At 47.4% G+C, this 27857-nt stretch overlaps 1 protein-coding gene across 2 annotated transcripts in view; it reads left to right on the top strand.

Annotated features, from left to right (window-relative positions):
* The window catches only part of LOC135817675 (E3 ubiquitin-protein ligase MYCBP2-like), a 102374-nt gene that overhangs the window by 24332 nt on the left and 50185 nt on the right, over nt 1-27857 (top strand). For both annotated transcript variants that reach the window (XM_065330901.1, XM_065330900.1), the window contains exons 15-41: nt 299-469; nt 1073-1228; nt 2200-2365; nt 2777-2865; nt 3537-3659; nt 4883-4964; nt 5141-5255; nt 7783-7990; nt 9471-9546; nt 10693-10761; nt 12256-12332; nt 12876-13127; nt 13531-13664; nt 13975-14048; nt 15891-16037; nt 16772-16864; nt 18386-18482; nt 21314-21509; nt 21754-22022; nt 23126-23246; nt 23718-23896; nt 24408-24500; nt 24743-24970; nt 25340-25435; nt 26057-26232; nt 26659-26807; nt 27061-27161. In XM_065330901.1, the coding sequence (XP_065186973.1) occupies nt 299-469; nt 1073-1228; nt 2200-2365; nt 2777-2865; nt 3537-3659; nt 4883-4964; nt 5141-5255; nt 7783-7990; nt 9471-9546; nt 10693-10761; nt 12256-12332; nt 12876-13127; nt 13531-13664; nt 13975-14048; nt 15891-16037; nt 16772-16864; nt 18386-18482; nt 21314-21509; nt 21754-22022; nt 23126-23246; nt 23718-23896; nt 24408-24500; nt 24743-24970; nt 25340-25435; nt 26057-26232; nt 26659-26807; nt 27061-27161 (3737 nt within the window). The remainder of the gene's footprint in view (nt 1-298; nt 470-1072; nt 1229-2199; nt 2366-2776; nt 2866-3536; nt 3660-4882; nt 4965-5140; nt 5256-7782; nt 7991-9470; nt 9547-10692; nt 10762-12255; nt 12333-12875; nt 13128-13530; nt 13665-13974; nt 14049-15890; nt 16038-16771; nt 16865-18385; nt 18483-21313; nt 21510-21753; nt 22023-23125; nt 23247-23717; nt 23897-24407; nt 24501-24742; nt 24971-25339; nt 25436-26056; nt 26233-26658; nt 26808-27060; nt 27162-27857) is intronic.

Here is a 27857-nt window from a genome sequence, read left to right as displayed (position 1 = left end):
TCTCTCTCTCCTCTCTCTATCTATCTCCCCCCCCACCCCCCCTCTCACGCACGCACACACACACCACACCACACACACCACACACACAGACACACACACAGACACACACACAGATACACACACACACACACACACACACACACACACACACACACACACACACACACACACACACATACACACACACACACACACACACACACACACACATGTACTCCTCTATCCAGCCGCTTGTTCAACTGCGTTATCTTGTAGAATGCCACTGTGACAAACCTGTCCTTTTTTTCTTATTGTTCAGCCAAGAACAGACGTGCAGTCAAGCAGTGCACAGGTTCTACTCCAGCAAAGGTAGCCCAGGTCACAGTGACATCAGTGGCCTGCAGCAGCACTGGCAGTGCCTACATCAGTGACAAGGGCCAGCTGTATCTGCTCGGCGTAGTCGGCGAAGACTTCACCGATTCTCAGAGTGGTGAGCATGCTTGTGCCGCTGTTCAGTCTCTTCACTTGCTGCTCCGTTCATGCACGTACAAACACACGCATGCACACACGCACGCACGTAAGCGCACGTAAGCGCCATGTACAGTGCACACCCGTCGCAAGAGAAGCATGCAAGTCTGCAATGCACTGGGTGTACACCGACAGATTTTCTCTTAATAATATAGGAACAGCAGTGGACAAGATCTGAATGAAGCAGATCAAGACTAGCACCAGATACTAGTAACTGCCTAATCCACACAGCTGGCAAAGGCATGTAAATCGTACCCCACTGCACACCAATACACACACCAAGAACCATGGCCATGAAAGCTACATTTATTATATACACACACTGCATTGTGGAGCCGAAACTAGTCCAACTTCCTACTACTTTGGTGGCAAGAAGGTAGCCTTCCGACAGGTTGCCACACACACACACACACACACACACACACACACACACTTGCACGCACACACATGCATGTACGGACGTACATATGCATTATGCAGAGACACTTAGCTTGTGAATGCCATGTATGCCTGCTGTATCATATCATGCAATAGTTTGTTCAACGTGTTCTCTATGCTTGTGCAGGTATTGTCCTGGGCCTACTTGGCATCGAGGTGAAGACGTGTGCTCTTGGCAAAGGCCATGTTCTGGCACTTAACAATCACGGCATCCTCTACTCCTTTGGTTTAAACAACCGCGGTCAGTGTGGTCGCGATGACAGCTCTGCAGAAGTGAACCCTGGTATGTGCACTTACTCGGTGTCTTGTGGCGGTGATCACGGTGTAATAGAGCATAGCTCTGTAAACTGAGACTGCTTTGGTTTCATTTCAAGACTTGGGGCCAAGTATGACCTCTCTATTCTGCCCAAAACAGCGACTTTTTGCATAAGCACATGGTCTTTTGTGTGCGGAAGTACGGTAGTTTGCGGTGTGCTTTGCTGGACCCGCCAGTGGTGCATGCATGCACTGGTTGGGTATTTGATTTCTTGCACTCGAAAATGCAAGAGGAGGGCTCCAATAGTGAGCACATAATACGTAACCATCCGTTGATCCATCTTTGAACCCATGTGTGTGCGTGTGTGTGTGCATGTGCGTGCACACGTGTGTGTGCATGTGCGTGCGCGTGCGTGCATGTGTGTGTGTGCGTACGTGTGCGTACGTGTGTACGTGCTTGTGCGTGTGTGTGCGTGTGTGTGTGTGTGTGTGTGTGTGTGTGTGTGTGTGTGTGTGTGTGTGTGTGTGTGTGTGTGTGTGTGTGTGTGTGTGTGTGCGTAGTAGCCCCATATGGTGCAGTGGTATGTGCAGCGATTTCCAATCGATAGGTTGCGGGTTCGATCCCCGACGATTACGGTCACATGCGTCTTTCTTTTCTTTCTCAGAGTCCTGACTTTTCTTTCATTCTCCTGGGTGGTTATCAACAGCCAGTGCATGCCGGAGTATGTGGTGTGATGTCTGTGCGGGAAAAAATAAAAAGTCCAAAAAATTAGGGATTCGCTGGCCAGAAAAAGCCACTTCATAGCTGTGTGGTGTAGACCAGGCTGACTAGGGGCGGTCAATTCTTCAACCTGGCAAGCTGTTGAATGGTGCAATCCCAGCACAAGTTGCTATGGCTTCTGCTGTAGCATCGCTATCATCGCCTCCGGCGATGGGCGTCCCAAGGTCAAACGGTGTGCGTGCGCGTGCATGAATGCATGCGGTGATGTGTGTTTACAGAGGATGGTGAGACTGGCACGTCCGAGGAGGAGGAAGACAGTGTCATGTGCAAGGACAGCCACAACTGGGGCAACACGGTGTGCATGATCTGCACTGTGTGCGGACACTGTACAGGCTATGGTCCAGGCTGCTGCAATGCTAGAGAACCCAATCGAGAACCAGGCACGTAAGTCACTGCGTTTCTTCTTCTTGTAACCATCGGCAATCTTTGTGCCACTCGTGGCTATACGGTGTCTTGATTGGCTATACTGTGTCTTGATTGAAAGCTAGTACTTCATCCAGAAATAAACACGTTGTGACTTTGTATTTACATTCTAAGGAGTTATTGTGCTCGAGAATTTGAGAATACCTACCTCATCGAGCCCATTGCATCGATGCTTGTTTGACAACAGAGGGTTAAAGAGTTATGCGGGTTAAAGCATGTACACTATAAGCTGCCGATGAAGCTGGAGATGCCATGTCCATCAAAATCCATTGGTCCAAAATGAATATCAGGATTTGAAAATCAGCACATTTGACTTGAGCAGGCACTTAAAAACTGTTCTCTCTTTATCTTGTCTTGTTGCTGTGCTGGCAGAGAATGCGGCTGTGGATCAGGATTCTCTGGCTGTGTTGCCTGTGGCTGTTGTCGAAAGTGTGCAGGGAATCATAAGCCTTCAGGAAAAAGTATGGCCCGTGCTACGGCAGTGTGCATTTTTTGGATTTCTCTAAAATTCAGGGTCTGCTTATTTTGGCAGTTGGTCAGCTGTTTTTGGACGGCATGAATTGTTGTGTTAGGTGCCATCCGTAAATATACTTTAATTTAATATAGATATTTATTTAGAAATGGAAACTAGTCGTTTTGGGGGAGGGGGTTGAGCGCCTGTTCGTTTCTCGAAAAATATCGATGTACAGTTTGTATGTGTGAGCACGTCCAGAAAAATATGATACTATGTATCCATTTATTGTATGTGTTCGTTTCTCAAGGAGGGGAGAGGGGGGTTGAAGAGAAATGACGAGTTTTCGTTACAATGTATATCAGAAAAGTAGCAAGAGCTACTGGAGCATTGCTCATTGTGCTGGGTGCAGAGCATTCACACATGTATCTGTGGCTTGCAAGTGCATGTGCTTATTATGTAAACTACGTTTGAATGACAACATGTCTTATGATCTGCACCCCCCCCCCCCCCCCCCAACTTGTCTAACCCACTTGTTAATGTTTCACGTTTTGTGTGCGTGCGTGCGTGCGTGTGTGCATGTGCGTGTGCGTGTGCGTGTGCGTGTGCGTGTGCGTGTGTGTGTGTGTGTGTGTGTGTGTGTGTGTGTGTGTGTGTGTGTGTGTGTGTGTGTGTATACAGAGAAGGAAAAGCCCAAGGACAAGAAGAGTTCTGGAAAGGCTCTGTTCCGACCAGGTCCGGTGATGCTGCCGGTGGACGGTAGCATTACTGTGCAGCAGATTTCTGCTGGCCACTATCATTCCGGTTAGTGTTGTCAGTGCTGCAGTGTGTGCATACTGCCATACGGTATCTCCTGGATTGTACTCATTGTAACTCACTGCTTGTGCTGTACGCTGTTCGCTGGAGGTGGAATATTTTGATAAACATGTGCTGGCTGAAACTCAGGATGCTGATAGTACCAAGAGTATAACCCCCCCAAGAGTGTGCAACTCTGCATATGGGGTATCCGACGGCGAAAACTTACATCACATGTCTCAGATACGTTCGTACTACGTACCAACGAAGGATAGCGTGCGCGCAATCCGAATATCTGCCATGATCATGCTGGGATTTGCATACCCGGCAGTGAGTTTCTGTCAGAGTGCTTTTTTATTACTCCGTTGCTCGCTAAAAACTGGCTAGAAACGTACAACTGCGACACTGCACCACGTGATGTGAGTTTTCGCCGTCGGTACCCCATAGAAAGGGTATCAGGAGTTGCACACTCTTGGGGGTTATATACTCTTGATAGTACATTGCAGTAGAAAAAAAGTACCTATTTGCTCTGCGGCAGTTTCTTTCTCCGTTCGTGTAAAATTGAAGCTGTGAGTAGGAGCGATCGATTATCTTGACTTTGCAGTGAAAGCCAACAGCAAGGAAGAAAGTGAAAGCAAGCAGTCGAGCACATGCAGCAACGCTGCCATTTTGGTTGGTGTTGCCATGGGAAGATAAAGCATTACGTCAGGCTAGACATAGTGCTTACCTGTAGCTGAAATGTGAGCTCAGTGCGGGAAAAAGAAACTCAAGTAGCGGTACATTACGAGCGCAAACGCGGCAGCATGTTTAGGCAGTGGATGCTTGCGCCATTGTTCAGAACTACGTATTGCATGTACATGTACAGTGCTGCTCAAGGAAATCCAGTCGCATCACTCAAGTACGCGCCGGGCGTTGCGCAGCCCTAGGCCTGCAAACTCTGGGCAGGGAATTGGTGCAAGGCGCAAACTTGAGTGACACGGGTGCATTTCATTGAGCAGCACTGTACATGAAGACATATCTACTTAGTTGCAATCTCCAGTCATTCCTGTTCTGCACTGCTCCTTTACTGACCCTGCCAACAAACTGGACAATGCAAACAATCGCAACAACGTGTGCGTGTGTGTGTGTGCGCGATGTGTGTGTGTGTGTGTGTGTGTGTGTGTGTGTGTGTGTGTGTGTGTGTGTGTGTGTGTGTGTGTGTGTGTGTGTTTCTACGTGTGTGTATTTTGTAGCTGCACTCTTGAGCAATGGCGACGTGTATACATTTGGTGGAAACTCAGATGGACAGCTTGGTATTGGATCAAAGGATAACAGGTATGGCATACATACACGTGTACTTGCTTTTCTTGTTGCTCTTTGGAAGTAAAAACATTCTGCTATTGAGACTGTGGATTACTACAGTATTCTGGTAGCTTGTTCTGTTAAATATGGTGGTGTATGAATGGTATATATCTCCTTGTCTTTGTGTCTGTGTTGCTGCTTGCCTGCAGTACAATGCCAGTCAAGGTGGATCTTCCCTGTGCCGCCAAGCAAGTGAGAGCTGGTGGACACCACACGGTCATCTTGCTTGCCGATGGCCGGGTGATGACATTCGGCAGCTCCAAGGTATGCTGTTCAGCTGTATACTCTGTACGGAGCTGATCACTGCTACTGTGACATTTTCGTGTCCAGTGTTTTTAATGATTTAATGTCACACCATTGTCTTGAGGCGCCTTTACGTACTAGACATGTTATGTAATATACAGCCCTGCCACTGTTCTTGTGAGGTTGTTGTATGGCATGGTACAGGTAGGTGCTCTTCTTTAGCAAAGTGTGCAGAGTCTATAGCCACACGTATGCGACTGGGATCTCTTGTCTATGTACCACATTGTGCGTGTACTGCCCTGATTACATCATGCACTGCCTTTCGGGATTACATCATGCACTGCCTTTAGGGATTACATCATGCACTGCCTTTCGGGATTACATCATGCACTGCCTTTAGGGATTACATCATGCACTGGCTTTCGGGATTACATCATGCACTGCCTTTAGGGATTACATCATGCACTTTTCGGGTACATCATGCACTGCCTTTAGGGATTACGTCATTGACGGCCTTTGTTACATCATGCAGCTTTATCCATGCACTGTGCAAGATGAACTGGAACCCTTTTCCTATGGGTTGAAACAACAGTCAAACCTCGTTAGGACGAACTTCAAGGGACTGGACAAATTTGTTTGTCTTATCGGGAGTTCTTCTTATCCAGATCTGACAAATAAATCGATATGCATATCGTATGGATTGTATTTACGTGAAGGTGCATACTGTAATACATGGGAAGCATGTATTCTGAGCATAAGGCCACGCCGTTTTTTTTCTATGTTTCGCGTCACCTTAGTCGATGAAATCAATGAGGGAGGGCGAAAAAAATAAAAAAGCCATCCAAAAAAAACAGTGTGCGTGCATTGCATTTGTGTACAGTGAAGTGACGCGGCACTGTTCATGAATACATGGGTGTATCCCTCTGCCATGCTTGTTGTCCAAACACAGGCGGCATGATGATTGTGTGACTTGCGGCCCAGCTTATTGCACATACATGTACATGTACATGTGTGTGAGCTGAGTTACATTTTCCGGTTTTCTGGGTTTGCATTAAATTTGAATTGCATTTTCAAAAAAATTGCTCCGTTTTTTTATTTTTTTATTTTTTAACTCCGGCTGTGAAATACATGCGCGCGGGGGACGCGAAACATAGATAAAAAACGGTGTGGCCTAAGCCAGAAACAGGTAAGTACAATGTGACTGTGCCTCCATATCCAAACAAATACATTACGATAAAACCATGGATTGGATATGAGTGATTACGAGTGTGAAGCACAACACCTCAACATCCGAGTTTCATACTTCACAAAAATATTCACGGTTCGTGTGAGACTCGGTTGGAGCCAGTGGTGGCCGAGTTTTCCGCATCCGTAGGAACGCCACTACCCTCTACGGATCAACGCTCTTTACTTCACAAAACGCTTCACGAATCTCTTGACAGCTCACTTCACAACTCACCTTGTACACTGGTACTGGCAGGGACAACATCGTTGTTGCAAACATAAACGGAATAAAAGTCACCTTCGCCTGAAGCGCGATCAACGACGTGAACAGTCTACGCTAGCACGCTGAAACTACTATGCCTAGAAAGCACGGACCTCGTATTAGTGCGTCTACTACGATTCACTACGTAGATCTACATGTACATGTATGTACGTACAATCAATGTATGGACTCGGCTATCGAAAAAAAAAGAAGAAAAAAGACAGCCAGCGCACGCGACCACACCCAAAGTTCGTACTACGCGCTGATTTTATTCAAATCACACTTGAAAATAGTTCGTCTTCACGAAAGTTCGCCATACAGGAGTTCGTCGTAAACGAACAATTTTGACTTGATATGTTTGACTTGATATGATGCCTGGCCAACCATAGGATTGGCCCTAGTTCGTACTAATGGAAAGTTCGCCTTATCAGTGTTCGTCCTAACACGGTTTGACTGTAAGTTTTGGATGGAACTGAAGGTTTTTAGCACCCACGATTTAGCAATTGTGCATGTTTCAAACGAATCAAGTGAAAACAGAATGCCTTGTGTGAAATATCGTAAATTTTGAGTGCATGGGTACAGAGCGCGGTGCGTGCGAGTTACGTAATGAAGGCTGTGTGCTGCACACAGGTTCTTAGTCACAGCTGCATGCTTTTGGTTACTGTCTAATTATGTACTCTTGTCTCTTGACAATGGTGCTATGTGTACTGGATCTTACTTTCTGTGATCTAGTGTCAAGCTCATTGTAGTACATACTCTAATTTCAGAAATTTTCAGTGCTCAATATTTTCGGTATGAGGGCAAAAGGCTAGGTTAGGTGAACTGAAATTTTCGGTACAGGGAAGCAGTTCCCTATTGGATTATAATTATGCGTTAGTGTTTGTTCGGTGTATTGAAATTGTCGGTATGAAACAGATGCACCGAAAGTACCGAAAATAAAAGTACACCGAAAATTTTGTGAAATTACGGTATACTGATATGCCAGTGTGAACATTCATCTGCTGCACCAACTATAACTATCGGAATGTGTATGCGTCTGTGCAATTTGTTGACTGATGAAAGGATCAACAGCTGGGGCGCACAGCAGCCAATGTGAAAGATCCTCTGTGGTTCGCCAAGCCTGGATTCCTTGAAGGCGTTGGCTCTGGTGATAAACTTGCTTCGTGGGTCGGTGCCGGTGCCAGCAACACCTATGTACAGATGTCTTCCTCATTGCTAACGGAAAAGAACTTGGAGACATCAACGATCTTTGCTAACCCACACACACTGGGTAAGTACGTGGTGGTGACTTCTTTCTCATACAATGTCTCTGGCTGTTGCATTCTCCATGTTGCTTTTCCCCGTTCGTGCCTGTGCATCAGGCACTTTGTGTGCATGCAAGAAGAGTAGTTTTCAATTTTCTTCATGATACTTCGAAGTATGTTGTTTTGTCAGTTTTTTTCCTTGCTGATGGTCAATGGCTGAGATTTTTGTCTGGCTGGTTCTGTACGAGGTGGGTTGGTTGATTAAAGGGGCACTCCGGGAATTTTTTCGGTGGTGTGTTCTCTTCATGGGGGCCTTATATGGCCCCCAAGGAATGGGGAATCGCGAAAACTAGACCCAAAAAGTCGATATATGAAGCCAGGGAGGACCAAGTTTGTCTCCTCTTTTGATGGTTTTGATGACGTCACGTGTGATTAGTATTCAAATTCTCTGCATTTGAAGATCTTAGTTGTTTGAATTTTCTGGTGATGAAGAACGATGTTTGGTCGACATTCCCAAGCTTCACAACTGCGGACCTACTCTAAGGAACCTGAAGGACCCCCTGAGGTGCCCCTGGTAGAAGCGCAGCCTGATGAGGGCCAGGAGATTGGAGCGGACGACTTCACTGGTCCGAGTACGAGGATCCCGAAATTCTCTATGCCGTGAGGCATATGGTTAGAACAGTTTTGTTTAGACAAGCTGACGCGAAGTCGGGGTGATGTGTAACGCATGTCAAAGGGCTGTCAATGCTAACAGCTGCAGCGCTCTCTCGACAGCGAAGGTAATCGATCCCTCTGCATCACCCCACATTTCTGGCAGGAACACCAATCGTTATTTCCTTGTCGACCAGTGAAGTCGTCCGCTCCAATTTCCTGGCCCTCATCAGGCTGCGCTTCTACCAGGGGCACCTCAGGAGGTCCTTCAGGTTCCTTAGAGTATGGTCGCAGTTGTGAAGCTTGGGGATGTTGACCAAACATGGTTCTTCATCACCAGAGAATTCAAAAAACTAAGATCTTCAAATGCAGAGAATTTGAATACTAATCACACGTGACGTCATCAAAACCATCAAAAGAGGAGACAAACTTGGCCCTCCCTGGCTTTATATATCGACTTTTTGGGTCTAGTTTTCGCGATTCCCCATTCCTTGGGGGCCATATAAGGCCCCCATGAAGAGAACACACCACCGAAAAAATTCCCGGAGTACCCCTTTAAGTGAAGCGATGTGAGTAAGAAAAAGTTCACATGACCACGTTACAACCGGCTTTACACTTGTGTTGAGAAACACAACCAGCTTAGGGCGTTTTGCGTGTGCCAGGCCACCAGCATGAGTGGTATGACTATAAGTCAGGGCAAAGGGCAGAGGACAAGTGCCCAGTTAAGGGGTTGAATATGAATGAGGGTTCAGAGCAGAGCGAGAGTGCCCAGTCAAAGTGTTGAATTCCAGGCTACAGGAGGTGCGGTGCATACATTTGTCAAAATTTTATGTTTCTACTTCCCTTCCCTTGCAGGTATTGTCTCGAACCTGAAAGAATCACTCAATTCATCGATCCTGTTCTACGACAGGGACAACAAGAGGCTTAGCAGGTATGTGTTGCGTCAGTCCCACACCAGCACACTTCTAATTTGCCGCAGCGTTGATTTTGCTCAGGTGCATTGCTGTGTCAACTGATACCAATTTCTTAGCCTGCCTTTTAGGGGAGGGACTCTCTTATTTGGAAATTAGGCCACATGCCCACTGCTCTTATCTCTTCGAAACTCAACACTTGCAAGTCAGATATGAAAGAAAGAAAGAAAAGATCATCAGTCAGAAGACCACCGGGACTCGAACCACTCGAATTTCCTAATAACTTACTTGAAATTCTCCGTGATGTCCAAACTTGGAATTGGAATATCTGATCTTGTGTCCATGCTACAGGTCGTCCCTCGTTAATACATAATCTCTGGGACTTGAGAAATGTTATGTATTAACGGGGTTTATGTACTAAACGAAAGTGTACATAACTTGCTTGTGTACCAGAATTTTTCACTTTTTTCAACTTTTCTGAGCGTTTCTGGCTACCATGGCTAGGGAGCGAGATATTCTTGATTCCCTCGATATAACATATAAATTATGTTATAACGGTCACAGTCAGCGAAGATTCTACAGTTTACGTGATACATGTCCAGCCGCGCCTGTACAGTCACTCGAAAAAAAACAGAGCTTTGTCGGTTTGTGATGTGCGCTCTGATTTCTGAGCTAATTGCATCCACAAGTAGGCCAAAACGACCAACAAATTATGTACTATTGAGGTAGGTGGCATCCGGGTACGCAAAAATGTTATGTACTAACGGGGTTTATGTACTAACGAATTATGTACTAACCGACAAAATTTGTACGGAAGTGACCACGTTTCGTCCGGGACTTGAGATTTCTTATGTACTAACGGGGTTTATGTACTAACCGGACTCGTATTAACGGGGGACGACCTGTATAATGTTGGCAGTTGTACATGTAGACAATATTATACATGTACATGTACCATGTACAACATTTTCCTCAACCATGACATCCACCTCTGTGGTGCTAGGTACCGATGTAACGTTATATGTATTCAGGTCACTGATATCTGCAGGCTGCAGCTGTTTGGCCCTGTTAGGGCTCTTCAGCGACGGTCAGCTTTCAGATAATGCGTTTCGTCCCTGTTGTGTCCTGACCGCTGTATGCTCTGCTGTTGCCCGTGCCCCATCCAGCGTCTCCGACCAGGCCGACCTGTTCAAGTCATTGCTCTGCTATGAACCATCCTACTCTCTGCTATATCGGTAGGTTATGCACTGCGCGCCAACACTGTACACACTGCCTGGTTTCGTCGCTGCTGCTGCTGCTACTGTAGTGCCATGCTGTGTATGTGTGCGTGCATGCATGCTTTCTTGCGTGTGTGCGTGCGTGCATGCTTTCTTGCGTGTGTGCGTGCGTGCATGCTTTCTTGTGTGTGTGTGTGTGTGTGTGTGTGTGTGTGTGTGTGTGTGTGTGTGTGTGTGTGTGTGTGTGTGTGTGTGTGTGTGTGTGTGTGTGTGTGTGTGTGTGTGTGTGTGTGTGTGTGTGTGTGTGTGTGTGTGTGTGTGTGTGTGTGTGTGTGTGTGTGTGTGTGTGTGTGTGTGTGTGTGTGTGTGTGTGTGTGTGTGTGTGTGTGTGTGTGTGTGTGTGTGTGTGTGTGTGTGTGTGTGTGTGTGTGTGTGTGTGTGTGTGTGTGTGTGTGTGTGTGTGTGTGTGTGTGTGTGTGTGTGTGTGTGTGTGTGTGTGTGTGTGTGTGTGTGTGTGTGTGTGTGTGTGTGTGTGTGTGTGTGTGTGTGTGTGTGTGTGTGTGTGTGTGTGTGTGTGTGTGTGTGTGTGTGTGTGTGTGTGTGTGTGTGTGTGTGTGTGTGTGTGTGTGTGTGTGTGTGTGTGTGTGTGTGTGTGTGTGTGTGTGTGTGTGTGTGTGTGTGTGTGTGTGTGTGTGTGTGTGTGTGTGTGTGTGTGTGTGTGTGTGTGTGTGTGTGTGTGTGTGTGTGTGTGTGTGTGTGTGTGTGTGTGTGTGTGTGTGTGTGTGTGTGTGTGTGTGTGTGTGTGTGTGTGTGTGTGTGTGTGTGTGTGTGTGTGTGTGTGTGTGTGTGTGTGTGTGTGTGTGTGTGTGTGTGTGTGTGTGTGTGTGTGTGTGTGTGTGTGTGTGTGTGTGTGTGTGTGTGTGTGTGTGTGTGTGTGTGTGTGTGTGTGTGTGTGTGCATGCATGCTTTCTTGCGTGTGTGCGTGCGTGCATGCTTTCTTGCGTGTGTGCGTGCATGCATGCTTTCTTGCGTGTGTGCGTGCATGCATGCTTTCTTGCGCGCGCGCGCGTGTGTGTGTGCGCGCGCGCGTGCGTGCGTGTGTGTGTGTGTGTGTGTGTGCATGACTGATGTGCACCGACCAACAAAGGCATGCTCTATGTGCATGGCACACACCGAAATCTCCAGAGTGCACAACGATGTGTACTTTGGCCTGGGGCCAGTACTAAAACCTTTTTTATGACTTGAAAAGCTCTGCAAGGATTCTCTCTAGTTCTACAATTCGTTAATGTAATGTACATGGGGGAATTTTCCTACATGGGGCAAACGTGCTCTTTGTGCGTGAAATTCTTTCCTGCGTACTGCTGTTGCAGTGTTGGTTATCTTCAGCTCTAGGTTTAGAAGGTGACTAATAGGATATCTGGGGCTCTGGGGATAAATATCACTTTTGTTTGATGCGTGATCCATAACACGTCTGCTGCTGCTGCTGCTGTTATTATATGTGATTTGTGACAGGCTGAAAACTGACTCATTGCAGATGGATTGCTTTGATGTGTTTGCATCACACTCGAAGTCTACTGTCTGCGAGTCTGGTAGGTCAACACCTCTACATGTCCGCTAGGTTTCTTTGTGTGTTTGACTGTTTGCTAGTCTCTCTATGATGATCTCTGTGTTCTTCAAGGGAACATGCGCAACCATAACTGCCTCCAATGTTTTTGGGCTGCACAGCAACGAAACGAGTTGGCGTCAATTTTACGTTGAAGTTTGCTGCAGCCCATGTAACATATTTTGACGAATGATATTATATAAATGGGGTTGACAGACCAGGACACGAGCAAGCATACCTCTTGAGTTCTTCTTGGATAAACCAGGTGTGGTGGTGCAGTGTGCAGAGTTGTGCAATGGAATTTCGTCTCCTGGAGAAGTTGATGCCTTACTGTATGCAGTGCACAGCTCATTGTTGAGATTAGGACTGTGTGATGCCCGCCGCTTCCTTCCAATAACTCGTGAGCCCGGACGCCATTGGAGCACTGTACTGCTTACTCTACTCGTAGTTAAGGGTGCCGAGTAGGCAGTAAAACTCCACCGTTGCCGACTCTAATTTATTGATTGCTCTTCAATTTGGCTATTTACAGGTCAGTTTGGCAGCACAATCTTCAGTCCAGAGTTGTCTTTTCCACGACAAAATGCTGACTGCATTTCGGCATCGCAAGCATCTCTTCACTTGCTCGCTTGCCTGTCGCACCTGAACGCTGCAATCACTTCTGGAATATCGGCTACGGGTGCAGGCGGAGTTGCTGTTGTTCCTGGCTCAACGATAGCTCTGGGCTCGATCAATACGGTGCCTGTGATGCCTAATGACTACTCGACTGTTTGTCGCTTTCAATGTGAGTCAGATTGTGTATGATGTGCTTCTGCCTGGTAGCATTCCAGAACCATGGGGCAGTGGCTTGCTATCTGTATCGGATCCAGTCAACCAAGCTCCTGGGGCAGGGTTGCTCGGATCCCACCAAACGGCCTGAGTATAACCGAGTGTCGTCTTGGGTTTTTTTAGCCTTTTGTTTTGGGCCAGTTTGGCTCGGCTATCGTCGCTCCTTTCCCTGACTAATGTGATTGTTAGCAACAAGACTCTTTGCTGACAGAGGATGCTGCGTGTCATGATAGAATAATTCATTGAAAGACTGGAGTGCGCGCGTGCGTGCCTGTGTTGATTGCTGCAGCAAGCGGAGGTACTTGGGGATATTCACCAACTTGTGCTGGTTACATGCTTTACTGCTGTGTTTGCTGCAGCTACTGGAGGTCCTTGGGGCTATTCACAAACAGCTGTCGATGCCGTATCCTTTTTGGTGGACAAGGACATATTTCTGTATGGAGTTGGACTGTATTCGAACACGCAAGGATCCACGTTCAAAGCCACTATCCGGGTAAGGGCATTTGTCGATCGTGTAACAGCTATGTGTGCCGTGTATGTATGCATGCGTGCCTGTCTGTGTACAGCTTCATAACTGGTTACTGTCGCAGACACAATGAATACTGGCGTAGCACACTAATAGCGACTAGGGCAATGATCTAGACTTCTTAACTCGGCTACTTTCTGACTGTTTATCATCTTGTTACAGTCGTGGATAGTTGCTGCATAACGCGTTCTCATGTGTTTTCTTCTCTTTTTTACATCTAGACTTCTAGTACAATATCTGTCTTCGTTTTGTGTTTGTATCTACTGTGTCTGACCAGATTGAAATGGGGAATCGTGATCGTGAGCTTGTGACAGAGTACACTTCTAGCTTTTCCAAATCCGCCAAGCCCAGGTCAGCATTGTACTTACTCGTAGTGCACCACCGCATGATCATACTGTCTTGATTTGTTTTATTTTATTATCCTTTGCTGTAGCATGTGCCGGTGTGTGTGTGTGTGGGGGGGGGGGGGGGGGGATGCCGAATTGAAGGGCGTTCTTTGGTTTGAATAGCCCGGTGTGCCGCTACATCGGTTCAGAGATGTGTGGTTGTGTGTCATGCAGACAGCAACTGCTGAACAAGTCTGGTCAGGAAAAACCTGAACGTTTTATCTATGCAGGTCTCGTCAAATTAAAAGTTCTGTAAGTTGCTGAACCAGATTCCAGTCTGCTATCCTGTTCACATGTGACTCTGTGTGTTCAACTGTTCATGTGTAAGCTGTGCATGGCATGTGCAGCTTACACATGTGACTCTGTGTGGTCATGTGTAATGGCATGTGCTTAAAGGGGAAGTATACCCTAAAATCAAATTTTCACCAGTTGTAGTCTTCTGGGTGCTGAGTCGAATGGTCTTGGTCCGAGGAAGCTGCGACGCTCCCTTCCTACTTGAATCCCAATCGAACTCGCGCACTTCCACCGAAACTGGGTGACTGCGCCCTACTAGATGGGGATTTGTATGCAAAATGTCACTAAAAGCGCCATTTCGTTCTTATAAAAGCACGGATGACCGCGATTGGCCCATATGTTGTAGTCTTTTGGACGCTGAGTCGACTGGTTTTGGTCCGAAAAGGCTGCGATGCAGCGTTCCTCCTTTATTCCCAATCGAACATGGTTGAACAAGCGGTCACGTGCTCCTGCGTACACCAGTCAGCTGGTCACCGTGCCTGCAGGGTACAACTTACTAGCCTGTTTGACCTTTTTTGGGTGCAGTCCTGTCACTCGAGTTGAACTCGAGTTGAACCTTGGTGTGAAAGTTGTCGCCTGCTGGCGCGGTGACCAGGTGATTTGGGCACCCAGGAGCACGTGACCGCTTGTTCAACCATGTTCGATTGGGAATAAAGGAGGAACGCTGCATTGCAGCCTTTTCGGACCAAAACCAGTCGACTCAGCGTCCAAAAGACTACAACATATGGGCCAATCGCGGTCATCCGTGCTTTTATAAGAACGAAATGGCGCTTTTAGTGACATTTTGCATACAAATCCCCATCTAGTAGGGCGCAGTCACCCAGTTTCGGTGGAAGTGCGCGAGTTCGATTGGGATTCAAGTAGGAAGGGAGCGTCGCAGCTTCCTCGGACCAAGACCATTCGACTCAGCACCCAGAAGACTACAACTGGTGAAAATTTGATTTTAGGGTATACTTCCCCTTTAATTAAGGCCATGGTAAAAAATAAAGTTGATTCTCAGGTCATGAGCCTGTGAAAATCGGTGCGAGCGAGCGATTTTTTATTTTAATTCCCACAATTTTTTTATTTCCAAAGATAGGGTCACACATGTGTACGTCACAGGTTCATAATTAATTTATAATTATTTTATTATTCAGGCCAGGGAGTAGAAAAATACCGGTATTTTTCTACTCCCGGATTCATGCCTTTCGCATTGACCGTTTTCATGCACGCATATGCATGCATAGAAATAAAAAAAATCGTCGGTGCGCCACCAAAAATCGATGCGCGCGTACTTGAGAATCAAAGATATTTTTTACCATGGCCTAATAGAAACAACGTGGCTTCCCCAGCTGGTCATGTGTTCGATATAGCCAGTGCTGGCCGAGGTTATCTCCACTGATGAATACCTGCCGGGCCCCTGGTAGCATTACCAGTACTGTATACACATTTCATTGGCCAGCACTGGAGTCACAGTAAGTCATCATCCTTGATTGGTATTTCTGGCTTTTTTCTCCTACTGTTTTGTTTGCAGTCGCGAAGACGAATATTGTCACTGCCTTATGGATAAGCCGCTGAAGCTGGAGGCAAAGCAACTGTACAATATCTTGGTGACCATCACAAGTAGCAGTCGATCTGCTAGTGGTTCAGTTGGTTTTCCCTCTGTCAATGCTACCGATGAGTAAGTGTCCAGCAACATGGTGCTTTCTGCTGCTGCTGCTGCTGGTGGTGGTGCTGCTGCTGTTGGTGCGGCCGCTGCTGTTAGTGGTGGTGATGGTGGTTGTGGTGGTGGTGCTGCTGCTGTTGGTGGTGGTGGTGCTGTTACTGTGGTCTTGGATATTTTCAATGTGCATATTTGGATGGTGTAATCCTGTTGAGACCTCATGCTGCAGTACTGACTTCTGCTCTCCGGTATCAACAGTTTCACGAGAACAAGACCCTCCCCTTAGTGTCCAGCTCCACCAGCATATGCTGTATGCTAGTACCCAGCTGTCGGCTAACCTTGTAGTGTGGTACAGATGTGGTGTTGTGAGAATCCACACCACTTAAGCGAGCAAGGCAACAGTAGCATCCGACTGCCTGAAGTGAAATATACAACGTGTGCGGAAGTTTCTGTACTGAGCCTCATGACTGCCGGCGTTCATCACGTGCTTACAGTGACTCAGACTGTGCACGTGTGTTGCCACCGTCTGACACACTGTCTGTAGGGTTGCACACTTCTTTTTCGGTGTGTGTGTGTGTGTGTGTGTGTGCGTGCGTGCGTGCGTGCGTGCGTGTGCGCGCGTGCGTGCGTGTGTGTGTGTGTGTGTGTGTGCACGATTCATGCTTGTTTTATTGTGTGCCTCCGTGATCCCCCCCCCCCCTCCCTTCTTGTACTCACACTTGTCTGTACTGTTTTATTTCCTCATTTCTCAGTGGTGAGTCGGTGACATTCACCTTCAAGGCCTGTATGCATTCGAACAATGGAACTGATTCGGAATCCGGCCAGATACCTGGCATCTTGTTCAAGTAAGGCACTTACAGTACATAGCTCATGCTACTGATACTGATGCTGTTGCTGCTGCCATTGCTGTTGCTGCCGTCGTTGTTGTTGCTGCTGATACTGCTAATACTCGTCAGGCGAAATTACTGGTCAGTCGGCGACACGCATTTTTCACAAAAATTTGCGTTTCACCTGCTGGGAGAGTATGCGTGTACTCGAGTCTCATCCTGAGCACGTTTCTTTCTTCTTTTTTTCAGCTCCAGTATAGCTGTATTTTTCATTGCAAAGCCGTCCTCGATTGTTGTGTTTGTTGTTCAAACGAAGTGGACATTCAATCATGAAGGCAGAGGACATAGGAGCCTGATTGGAGTTTCTCGTGGCATAGGACGGCCACACAGAGACACTTTGGGATTTTCTGAATATAAAATACCGTACGCACGATGCTGAGATCAATTTGTGCGATATCAAATTGTTTGTGATCTACCACATCGAGCAGAACGGGATCCAAACACAAGCTTACCGACGGTTAGGCTGCCGACCTGACTGGACAAATGATCCCTGGCTTCACCAGACGCCAGAAGTCGGACACCATGTCCTTTGCCGCGACGTCCATCTCCAAAAAGAACTCCATCTTCGTTGTGAAAAGGCTTGAAATACTCAATATTCAACCGAGATTCGCGGACTCGCGCTTTCTCGGATCGATTAATTTCCTGTTGGAACAGTTGCAGGGCAGCTTCCCACCCGCCACTGTTTCAACAGGCGATGGCTCCAAAGCATGCCTGGAACAAGCCATATCAAGGTTGCAAGCCACCCCTCTCAGCAAAAAATTCGAAGAAATTCGAAATTTCAATGGTGGAAGATATACTATGAAGAGAATTTCAAAAAGTATGTTTCGCGGAGCGATCGCTCAACCTACGTCATTCAAACTTTTGCAGGATGGTTCAGACGTACATGCTAGGCATGGAACCACAGGCGATGATGCCATAGCTGACACACAGAGTAACACACACAGCAGATCCGTGTGCACAGATACTAAATTAGTGGACGTCGTCATCTTCTTCCCGCTGATCTCGAATGTACTATGACGTGCTATTTCGCCTGACGGATGCTGTTGCTGCTGCAGTTGCTGCTAATACTGATGCTGTTGCTGCTGCAGTTGCTGTTGCTGCTGCCAAGGGTGTCCTTGCTACTGGAGCTGTGCCCACAATACACTTACGGTTTTCTGAAGATAGTGGTGAGGAAGATTTGTGTTCAATAAATATGAGGAGTCCCTGGCGTGGTCTTTTGTCCCTTGGGAAAGCTTTGAAGAAGAGCACCCAATGTATTGTACTTGTCAAGTAAGACCATACCAAGTTAGACCATCCTGTTCAAACCTTGAACAGCTGCTGCAATCTGCTGGACCATATTGTGTGATGTTGTTGTTGTTGTTGTTGTTGTTGTTGTTGTTGTTGTTGTTGTTGTTGTTGTTGTTGTTGTTGTTGTTGTTGTTGTTGTTGTTGTTGTTGTTGTTGTTGTTGTTGTTGTTGTTGTTTTATGTGATGACACAGAGTGTACAAGGAACAGGCTGTTGCCCATACATCCTCCAGCAGTAGTCAGCTGACCGCCCATGTTCTGCGTCCGGAGTTTTCTACCAGCGTGTCCCAGGTTAGTTTCTCTATGACGTGTACTAGTATCTGTTCTCGCACTCGCATATACATGTTGTGTACGTTTGTGTACAGAGCCCGGACCTGGATAGTACATGTACAGATCATTTTGGGGACCATCCGCAACATTTTTTGGTGAAGATATTGATCTGGGGACCATCCACAACATCTTTTGGAGAAGATATTTGCTTGGGGGGGGCACCTTTGTTGATGTAAAAATGATCTCTAGATGTGTGCGCTGGGTGTTGTGCAAGTGTGAAGTTGATGTGTGCGCTGGGTGTTGTGCAAGTGCTGGGTGTTGTGCAAGTGTGAAGTTGATGTGTGCGCTGGGTGTTGTGCAAGTGTGAAGTTGATGTGTGCGCTGGGTGTTGTGCAAGTGTGAAGTTGATGTGTGCACTGGGTGTTGTGCAAGTGTGAAGTTGATGTGTGCGCTGGGTGTTGTGCAAGTGCTGGGTGTTGTGCAAGTGTGAAGTTGATGTGTGCGCTGGGTGTTGTGCAAGCGTGCAGTTGATGTGTGTGCTGGGTGTTGTGCAAGTGTGAAGTTGATGACTTGCACGTACGGTGGTGGCGAGTGACACCCAACGTCATGAATGTACCTGCGGCCAAGCGCTGTGCCCATGCGAACTGAGGCTGTACAGTGTGCCCATATGTACGGAGGCTGTACAGTGTGCCCATATGAACAGAGGCTGTACAGTGTGCCCATATGAACGGAGGCTGTACAGTGTGCCCATATGAACGGAGGCTGTACAGTGTGCCCATATGAACGGAGGCTGTACAGTGTGCCCATGTGAACGGAGGCTGTACAGTGTGCCCATATGAACAGAGGCTGTACAGTGTGCCCATATGAACAGAGGCTGTACAGTGTGCCCATATGAACAGAGGCTGTACAGTGTGCCCATATGAACGGAGGCTGTACAGTGTGCCCATATGAACAGAGGCTGTACAGTGTGCCCATATGAACAGAGGCTGTACAGTGTGCCCATATGAACAGAGGCTGTACAGTGTGCCCATATGAACAGAGGCTGTACAGTGTGCCCATATGAACAGAGGCTGTACAGTGTGCCCATGTGAACAGAGGCTGTACAGTGTGCCCATATGAACAGAGGCTGTACAGTGTGCCCATATGAACAGAGGCTGTACAGTGTGCCCATATGAACAGAGGCTGTACAGTGTGCCCATATGAACAGAGGCTGTACAGTGTGCCCATATGAACGGAGGCTGTACAGTGTGCCCATATGAACAGAGGCTGTACAGCGTGCCCATGTGAACAGAGGCTGTACAGTGTGCCCATATGAACAGAGGCTGTACAGTGTGCCCATATGAACAGAGGCTGTACAGTGTGCCCATATGAACGGAGGCTGTACAGTGGGCCCATGTGAACGGAGGCTGTACAGTGTGCCCATATGAACAGAGGCTGTACAGTGTGCCCATATGAACAGAGGCTGTACAGTGTGCCCATATGAACAGAGGCTGTACAGTGTGCCCATATGAACAGAGGCTGTACAGTGTGCCCATATGAACAGAGGCTGTACAGTGTGCCCATATGAACAGAGGCTGTACAGTGTGCCCATATGAACGGAGGCTGTACAGTGGGCCCATGTGAACGGAGGCTGTACAGTGTGCCCATATGAACAGAGGCTGTACAGTGTGCCCATATGAACAGAGGCTGTACAGTGTGCCCATATGAACGGAGGCTGTACAGTGGGCCCATGTGAACGGAGGCTGTACAGTGTGCCCATATGAACAGAGGCTGTACAGTGTGCCCATATGAACAGAGGCTGTACAGTGTGCCCATATGAACAGAGGCTGTACAGTGTGCCCATATGAACAGAGGCTGTACAGTGTGCCCATATGAACAGAGGCTGTACAGTGTGCCCATATGAACAGAGGCTGTACAGTGTGCCCATATGAACAGAGGCTGTACAGTGTGCCCATATGAACAGAGGCTGTACAGTGTGCCCATATGAACAGAGGCTGTACAGTGTGCCCATATGAACAGAGGCTGTACAGTGTGCCCATATGAACAGAGGCTGTACAGTGTGCCCATATGAACAGAGGCTGTACAGTGTGCCCATGTGAACAGAGGCTGTACAGTGTGCCCATATGAACAGAGGCTGTACAGTGTGCCCATATGAACAGAGGCTGTACAGTGTGCCCATATGAACAGAGGCTGTACAGTGTGCCCATATGAACAGAGGCTGTACAGTGTGCCCATGTGAACGGAGGCTGTACAGTGTGCCCATATGAACAGAGGCTGGACAGTGTGCCCATATGAACAGAGGCTGTACAGTGTGCCCATATGAACGGAGGCTGTACAGTGTGCCCATATGAACAGAGGCTGTACAGTGTGCCCATATGAACAGAGGCTGTACAGTGTGCCCATATGAACGGAGGCTGTACAGTGTGCCCATATGAACAGAGGCTGTACAGTGTGCCCATATGAACAGAGGCTGAATGTACAGTTTCCGCTGGTCACAGTAGTGTATGGAAATAGCCAGAACTTGCAACTGTCACATTGAGAGAACTTTGTTGAAACATACTGAAAACGGAATGTAAATGCTACACGTTGAGGTGACACGTACACATACGTGCCTCCGCACACATACACACACGTGTGCATGTGTGCACCCCCCCCCCCCCCACACACACACATGCACTCGCACACATACGCACGCATTCACTCCCACACTTGAATCTTGAGCATGCCCGTTGCCAATGTCAATGATAGTGAAGTGACTATCTTTCAGCTGTGCAGCACACCATCACACATGCGCACACTCACCCTCATCTGTGACGCTAACAGTAACGCACTGTCTTTCAATGTCACTGCAGGATGGCTTCTCAGCTCTGCTGCGATTGCTTCGCTGGTCATGGGACAAGCTATGTTTGTCAGTCAAACAGCCAATGACATCCGGTAGTCGACGTGACACTCTCGGTGCTCTTCAAGATCTCAAACGGCTGGCATTCATCACGTCTCATTGCTTGCAGCTGTTGCAGACATTCGTTCTGGAATTATACCCTGTCCCAGGTATGCGCTGGTGATAACGTGTACTGTGCAATCCCATCACTTTCTTGACTTTTATGTCATGGTTCTTGTGTCTGGTTTTATCCCCCTGTTCTTTTTCAATTCTGCTTGCTAATTGGGAGAACTTCATAAGTTGTCCAGTGCCCAGTTTATGAGAGCGAGGTTTCAAGACATGCAAGCCCTCGTGGGATTGGTGATGAATTTATTTTTGATCGTGTGTGTTTTTCTTGTGTGGTGCTTGTGACAGGCTCGAAGAACACTGCCAAACCAGAGGAGGACCAGCTTGTCGAGGCCATTGGTGATTCGCGCAGTGTCCTGAGTGACATTCTCAGCAAGTCTATTCTGCTCACCAAACTGCAGGGAAACCCAGCCGACTCCAATTCACCGGCTTCTCTCTTTATGCAGGCCCTGGACCAGTGCTACAAGACGTTTGTTGCCTGCTGCCATGCGTTCTATCCATCAAACTTCCTTCGCTGGACAGCACTGTTTGCTTTGCTGAATCAGTACACAGTTGATGTAAGTAGGTAGCGAAACACTGCATCTTTGCCAGGAGATGTTCTACTTGTAAGGGGTGGTCGCAAAAGTTTTCTGTCGTCCCTGAAACCAACATCGTTCATTTCATACTCAGACCCCCTCCCCTCCCTCTGAAACGAACACAGCTTGCTATGCTGGACGACGAAAATCGCATGCATGTGCATGTCATATGTACAGTGTCGGTCGACTTGCGATTTTGGCTCGCACCCCCCCCCCCCCCCCCCCCCCAAATGAATCATGTTCGTTTCAGGGACGACAAAAAACTTTTGCGACGACCCCTAAATACAGTCTGCATTTGATTACATTGGAGAGGTTAAGATGCACGTTATTTCTGACACGACGCGAAAGTTCAGCTCGCATGATTCGGCTCGCGCGTCGAAAAACAGCGCGAGTGACCTGCAGCTCACATCGAAATTTGGAGTTTTACGCCAGATTTGACGTGAAATTGCGCGTCACGTCGGAAATAACGTGCATCTTAACCTCTCTAGTGCCCTTTTCCAAACTGCCTGTGGTATTGCCACGGCAACAGCTCGGTCGTTGCACTGCTTCATCACAATGTGATAGAAAGCCTGTTTTCTCCAATTGGTCAAGAGTATTTATTCTTGAAGAAAGTGAAAATGGGAAGAAGAAGAAATGTTGCTGAAATATTGTTTCCATTGAAGTGAATATCACCTTGTTTGTAATGAGCTTTAACTTCACTTTGCCGTTATAGGCGTAAATTCTTGCACAAGCTGTGCAGCGCTGCTTACCGGACACTGGTGTAGTGTTGTGTGTTGCCTAGCCCGGGGATTTTCAAGACTTCAGTATCATTCCATGCATGTGTGTGTGTGCGCGCTTGTTTGTGCGAGTGTGTACGCACACATGTGTGCATGTCCGTGTATGTGTGTGCGTGCATGTGTGTGTGTGTGTGTGTGTGTGTGTGTGTGTGTGTGTGTGTGTGTGTGTGTGTGTGTGTGTGTGTATGGTGTGTGCGTGTGTGCGTGTGTGCGTGTGTGCGTGTGTGCGTGTGTGCGTGTGTGCGTGTGTGTGTGTGTGTGTGTGTGTGTGTGTGTGTGTGTTTCCGTTTATTCACTTTTTTGGCTCAGATTCGCGCTGGTGGTGTTCCACATTGTAGCCGTCATCTGGCTGCGCTGATGGAGGCTTTGGCCAAGCCCACTCAACCTTTGCTAGCTGCTATCAGTGCTTTGCCTGTTGGTGAAACTACAAGTATGTACCACTGTAGTACGTGTACTACTTACACTGGTAGTATTACAGTGCTCAGGAGCTCTTTCTCATATTCTTCAGCACCTGCAAAAGTTTTGAAGTGCGAATATGTGTGTGTGTGTGTGTGTGTGTGTGTGTGTGTGTGTGTGTGTGTGTGTGGAGGGGGGGGGGGGGGTATGTGATTATGTATGTGTGTACGTATGTGAATATGTACGTGTGCGTACGTGTGTGTGTACGTATGTGAGTATGTACGTGTGTGCGTACGTGTGTGCATACGTGTGTGCGGACGTGTATGTATGCGCATATGTTCGTGTGTGTGTGTGTGTGTGTTCGTGTGTCCCGTGTGTGTGCGTGAGTGTGTATCCTTCAATGCTTGCTGGGAGGGCTACTAGTGAGTTTATAAACTGAAAGAGGAACAATTGTCCATGTGCGCGTTATAATCGACCGTATTTGAACTGCTCTTGTACCCTGCAGAGATTTATTCCTTGATTGGATCAGCACAGAGTCATTATCCCAAGCTGGAGCAGCACATGGCTGACCGTATTCAAGAACAAGGAGAGTGCGATGTCAGCGCAAGCTTCAAGGACGTTGTATCCCAGTTACTGTTCCTAGTCGTACAGCCTGTCCGTGATGCTGTTGGACTGGACAAAATCGTAAGTACTGACCACTGCTGCTTCTGCTCTTCTCCTTCTGCTGCTGCTGCTGCTGCCTTCTTTGACTAGGTTTGGTTGGTATTGGGTTTCCTTGTACCTGGCAAGTCATAACGCTCAACATCAATGGTGTTGTATCTGCTTCTTGCAGTGCTACGTCTCAGTAGCGTTGTGCCCATGCAAAGCCTATCAATGTGTGACCTGTTTCCTTGTCATCAATCCATGATGTACATTTCATGGATAAACCCTGCTGGTATTTTGTCTAGGGCATGGGTGATGGAAGGTAGTGTTTGGGACGAGTCTGGGCTACTGCTATAATGTTGCTACAAGTAACTTACTATACCCATGCTTTGCTCTGCTGTGTTCTTCCCATTTCTTTGCTGTTCTTGCCACTACTGATGCTGCTGTGTATGTTGGTGGTGATGGTGGTGCCGTTGTTGTTATTGCTGGTGTTGTTATGACTGCCGTGGCTACTGTGGATGCTGCTCCTGCTGCTGCTTCTGCTGCTATGTAGGATGGTGAGCGTGATAACATGGTGACTACGCGGGCTGGAGATCTACTGGCTGCGCTGGTCGGCCAACTCGCTCTGGACTGCCATATTTCTCTGGTAAATTAATAAAATTATTCACGTTATGTGCTATTTCCTTGTGATGTAATGGACTGGATTTGTGGCGTTGAGCTCTCTGCCTGTTATCTTTCGGCATTGGTCACAGCCTAGGCTTACAGTGGACTTGCTACAGGTATTTACGTATGTGTGTGTATGTGCGTGTGTGCGTGCATGTGTGCTTGCGTGTGCGTGTGTACGTGTACGTGTACACGTGTGCATGGGTGTGTGTTTTGTGTGTGCAGGAGGACGGCCCTTTGCTCTCATCAACAGTCAAACTGCACAGCGGTGAGCAGGTGCAGTCCACACCGGCACGGTTTGTATCTACCACGGAGCAAGAATTCTCCGGGGCAATGCACTCAAGCATGTTCAGAGTGGACAAGGATGGTGTGATGATTGCTGGCACTTGCATTTACGCTGTCGACGGCCTTTCCAACTATGAAGTGGAGCTGCTGCAGTTTTCAATGAACCAGGTTCGTTCTACAAGTTCCATCATGCCTCACTGCCCTGCAGTTATAATTGACTTTCTGGTGACATTAAAAAAAATTCGACGCGTTCGCGTACCGGGCAGGTCAAGAACAAGGAGTCGTACAACTCCCTGGTCAAGAACCACCTTTCCGCTGCTTCTGGTGACATTATATACACTATATGGATTACACTATATGGATTCACGAAGCCGTTATGATTTTATTCGTGAAGTCAGTTTGTGGAGTCATCTGCGCATAAACTAAACATTACATCCTGTTGTGGATGGCTACACTACTCTGTTCCTCAGGTCAATTTTGGTATTCCAGTCCTCATGCTGATCTCATGTCATTCATTGTCTGGTTCTCTTCCTGCAGCCTCTATCTATCAAGAAGATGTCTGGCTCTCTGAAGGAGGTGGAATTGGCTGATGGAAAGCTGACCATTTCTTTTGACAAGCCCGTCAGCATTCAGGTATGCTGCTTGTGCTTCCGCTACTGGCGGAGGTGTTGGTATGCGCCGTGAGGCTAGTGTATCCACTTAATGTATTGCAGTTACTCAATCTACGCACAGCTAGCTGTTTGCTGTTTCGACCTTGTTAGGTCTCGTTAGTGGAGCCCAGGGGTACTGGCCGAGCCGATCGCAATCAAGCCTTATGATCAAAGCATTTTTGAACCGGCTCAAAGCATCAAATTCGGAGAGTTCTAACTGCGATAAACACAGCAAGCTTTGTATTGCAGTTATTTGTATTACATAGCTGTGCTCTCCTGTCCTGCACTCACATTACCATGTGTGTATCTTACACAGCGTTTTCACTCGTCTGGATTGTGCTTCAGCATCCTTGTGAATGTCAGCAGCCTGTTCTTTTGCTTGCTCGTCGGGAGTTGTGCTAAAGTATGCTGTTCAATCGCCAGCACCCCTGACGTGGAATTATCCTCAATGTGAAATGGCGTGCATATGCCCCTGACAGCTTCTCTAGTATTGCCTCATTTACTCCTGTGCACAGCCCTGTAATGAATGTAATTGAGCTCACGAGTTGCCTGCTTGTGTGTATTCCCTCTCTGTCTCTGGAAACATTTGACTTGTGACTTGCAGCCAGGTAAGGACTACATCATGAACGTCGCCCTGCAAATGGATACTCATACTCAGTTTCCTCTTGGCAATGATGTCGACATCAACCAAGTGAAGACGGACGATGACATCACGTTCTCTTTCTCTACATCGCCAATGAGCAATGAGAGTACACTGATGCCGAGCCTGCTCTATATCAAGTAAGTTAGAACCCTATGGTATGTGAACTCTGTCTGAACCCTTCTGCTTATAGGACTAGCGATGTAGCTACGCTGTTTTCTAGAATGATCTAGATCTCACTTACTAGTACCTCTTCTTGTCCTGCATGCTGTATTAGTGATGGTCACTGTGTTATATATATAATTATAGCAGATTGTATAGTGTATACACACAAAGGCAAAGCAACAAAGATCACTGTGTGCACCCCCCCCCCCCCGTAGCTAGGGTATAGAATACTCTTTGCAGTAAGGACCCTAGATACTTTGTGTCAGTTTTCATGTCCTGTACATGTATGTAGCCTTGTGTGATTGTCAGTGTCCAATTGGGTTTTCTTCTTTTGCTGTCACCTCTCTCTATCTCTCTCTCTCCTCCTCTCCTCTTACTTTTTCTTTTCTTTCTTTCTGCAGCACGCTGTCCAAGGACGGCAACGCTGCGAGGACATCTTTAGCTGATACCAGGCGCCGCCCAGCTGCTCATCTTGTTCAGCTTTCCATCACTCTGCTGGAGCATTGCGCGCAGATCATCGACTGTCTCAATAGCCAGTCACATGAGAAACGTAAGAGGTGGCTGAATTTCCCCGGGGTCTTGTTGTTGATGGGATTTTCATGCAATCAAGCACAATTGGTAGGGTGTATGGTACTGTGCAATATACAGCTCTCCGTTTCTATTCCTTTGAAGTGACGCTGTTGGCTTTGCCCTACCAATGTCACTGCCCCCCTCCCCCCTGTATGCTGGGTGGCTGTACGAGAAAGATGGCTCATGTATTGATGTGCTCTTCGCTGGGTGTTTCTCACTTGTTGCCTTCGCAGTCAAGTCTCTGCTATCCATGCTGGGTGAATCGTACATCTTCTCCACTCTGCTCCCGTTGTGCCTGGCATACTTGTCACCAGTTGTAGCTGCTGACCTTCAGGTACAGTGCACTCTGTGCGTGTATGTGTAGATGTGTGTGTGTGTGTGTGTGTGTGTGTGTGTGTGTGTGTGTGTGTGTGTGTGTGTGTGTGTGTGTGTGTGTGTGTGTGTGTGTGTGTGTGTTCTGCCGTGTGCAGACATGCATGTTACTCCCGTATTTAATACGCTGGAGAGCGTTCTTATGTTCATCTCCAATAGACCTTGTGACAGCCGATTACTAGTGGCATGCTTAGGGTTATTACTAGTGGCATGGTCTAGGATTTCTAGTCTATTAGTGGTGTGCCCTGCCTTGCATGCCTTGCTTAGTCGCTGTATAAATAATATGTGTGTGTGTGTGTGTGTGTTTGTGTGTGTGTGTGTTTGCGTGCGTGCATGCGTTCGGGTGCATGTGTGCAGTAACTTTCATTCCATGTAGGCAACATAATCAGTTTGCAGTGGTGTTGATTTACTGCTGCTTATGTGTTGGATGAGCCTGGTTGTGATCTTCACACGATTGTTTTCTCTGCGTTAGTCGTTGTATGTGTAATTTTCAGTATACTGTTCTTCCAAGGGATATAATGTTCGGTTTTATGCGAGGTCAATTGAGTTGAAAATAAGTACTAAAGTGTACATGTACTTTATATCGAATGCGAAGATACTAGTGTGTTACAGACAATGTGTTTCATGCAATGAAGTTTCACTGTTGCTGTTGTTGCTG

The sequence above is a fragment of the Sycon ciliatum genome, chromosome 5 (genome assembly GCF_964019385.1).
Source record: "Sycon ciliatum chromosome 5, ocSycCili1.1, whole genome shotgun sequence".
NCBI classification, from domain to species: Eukaryota; Metazoa; Porifera; class Calcarea; order Leucosolenida; family Sycettidae; genus Sycon; species Sycon ciliatum.
Note: the sequence above shows the minus strand (reverse complement) of the source record. Positions and strands in the feature narration are given on the sequence as shown.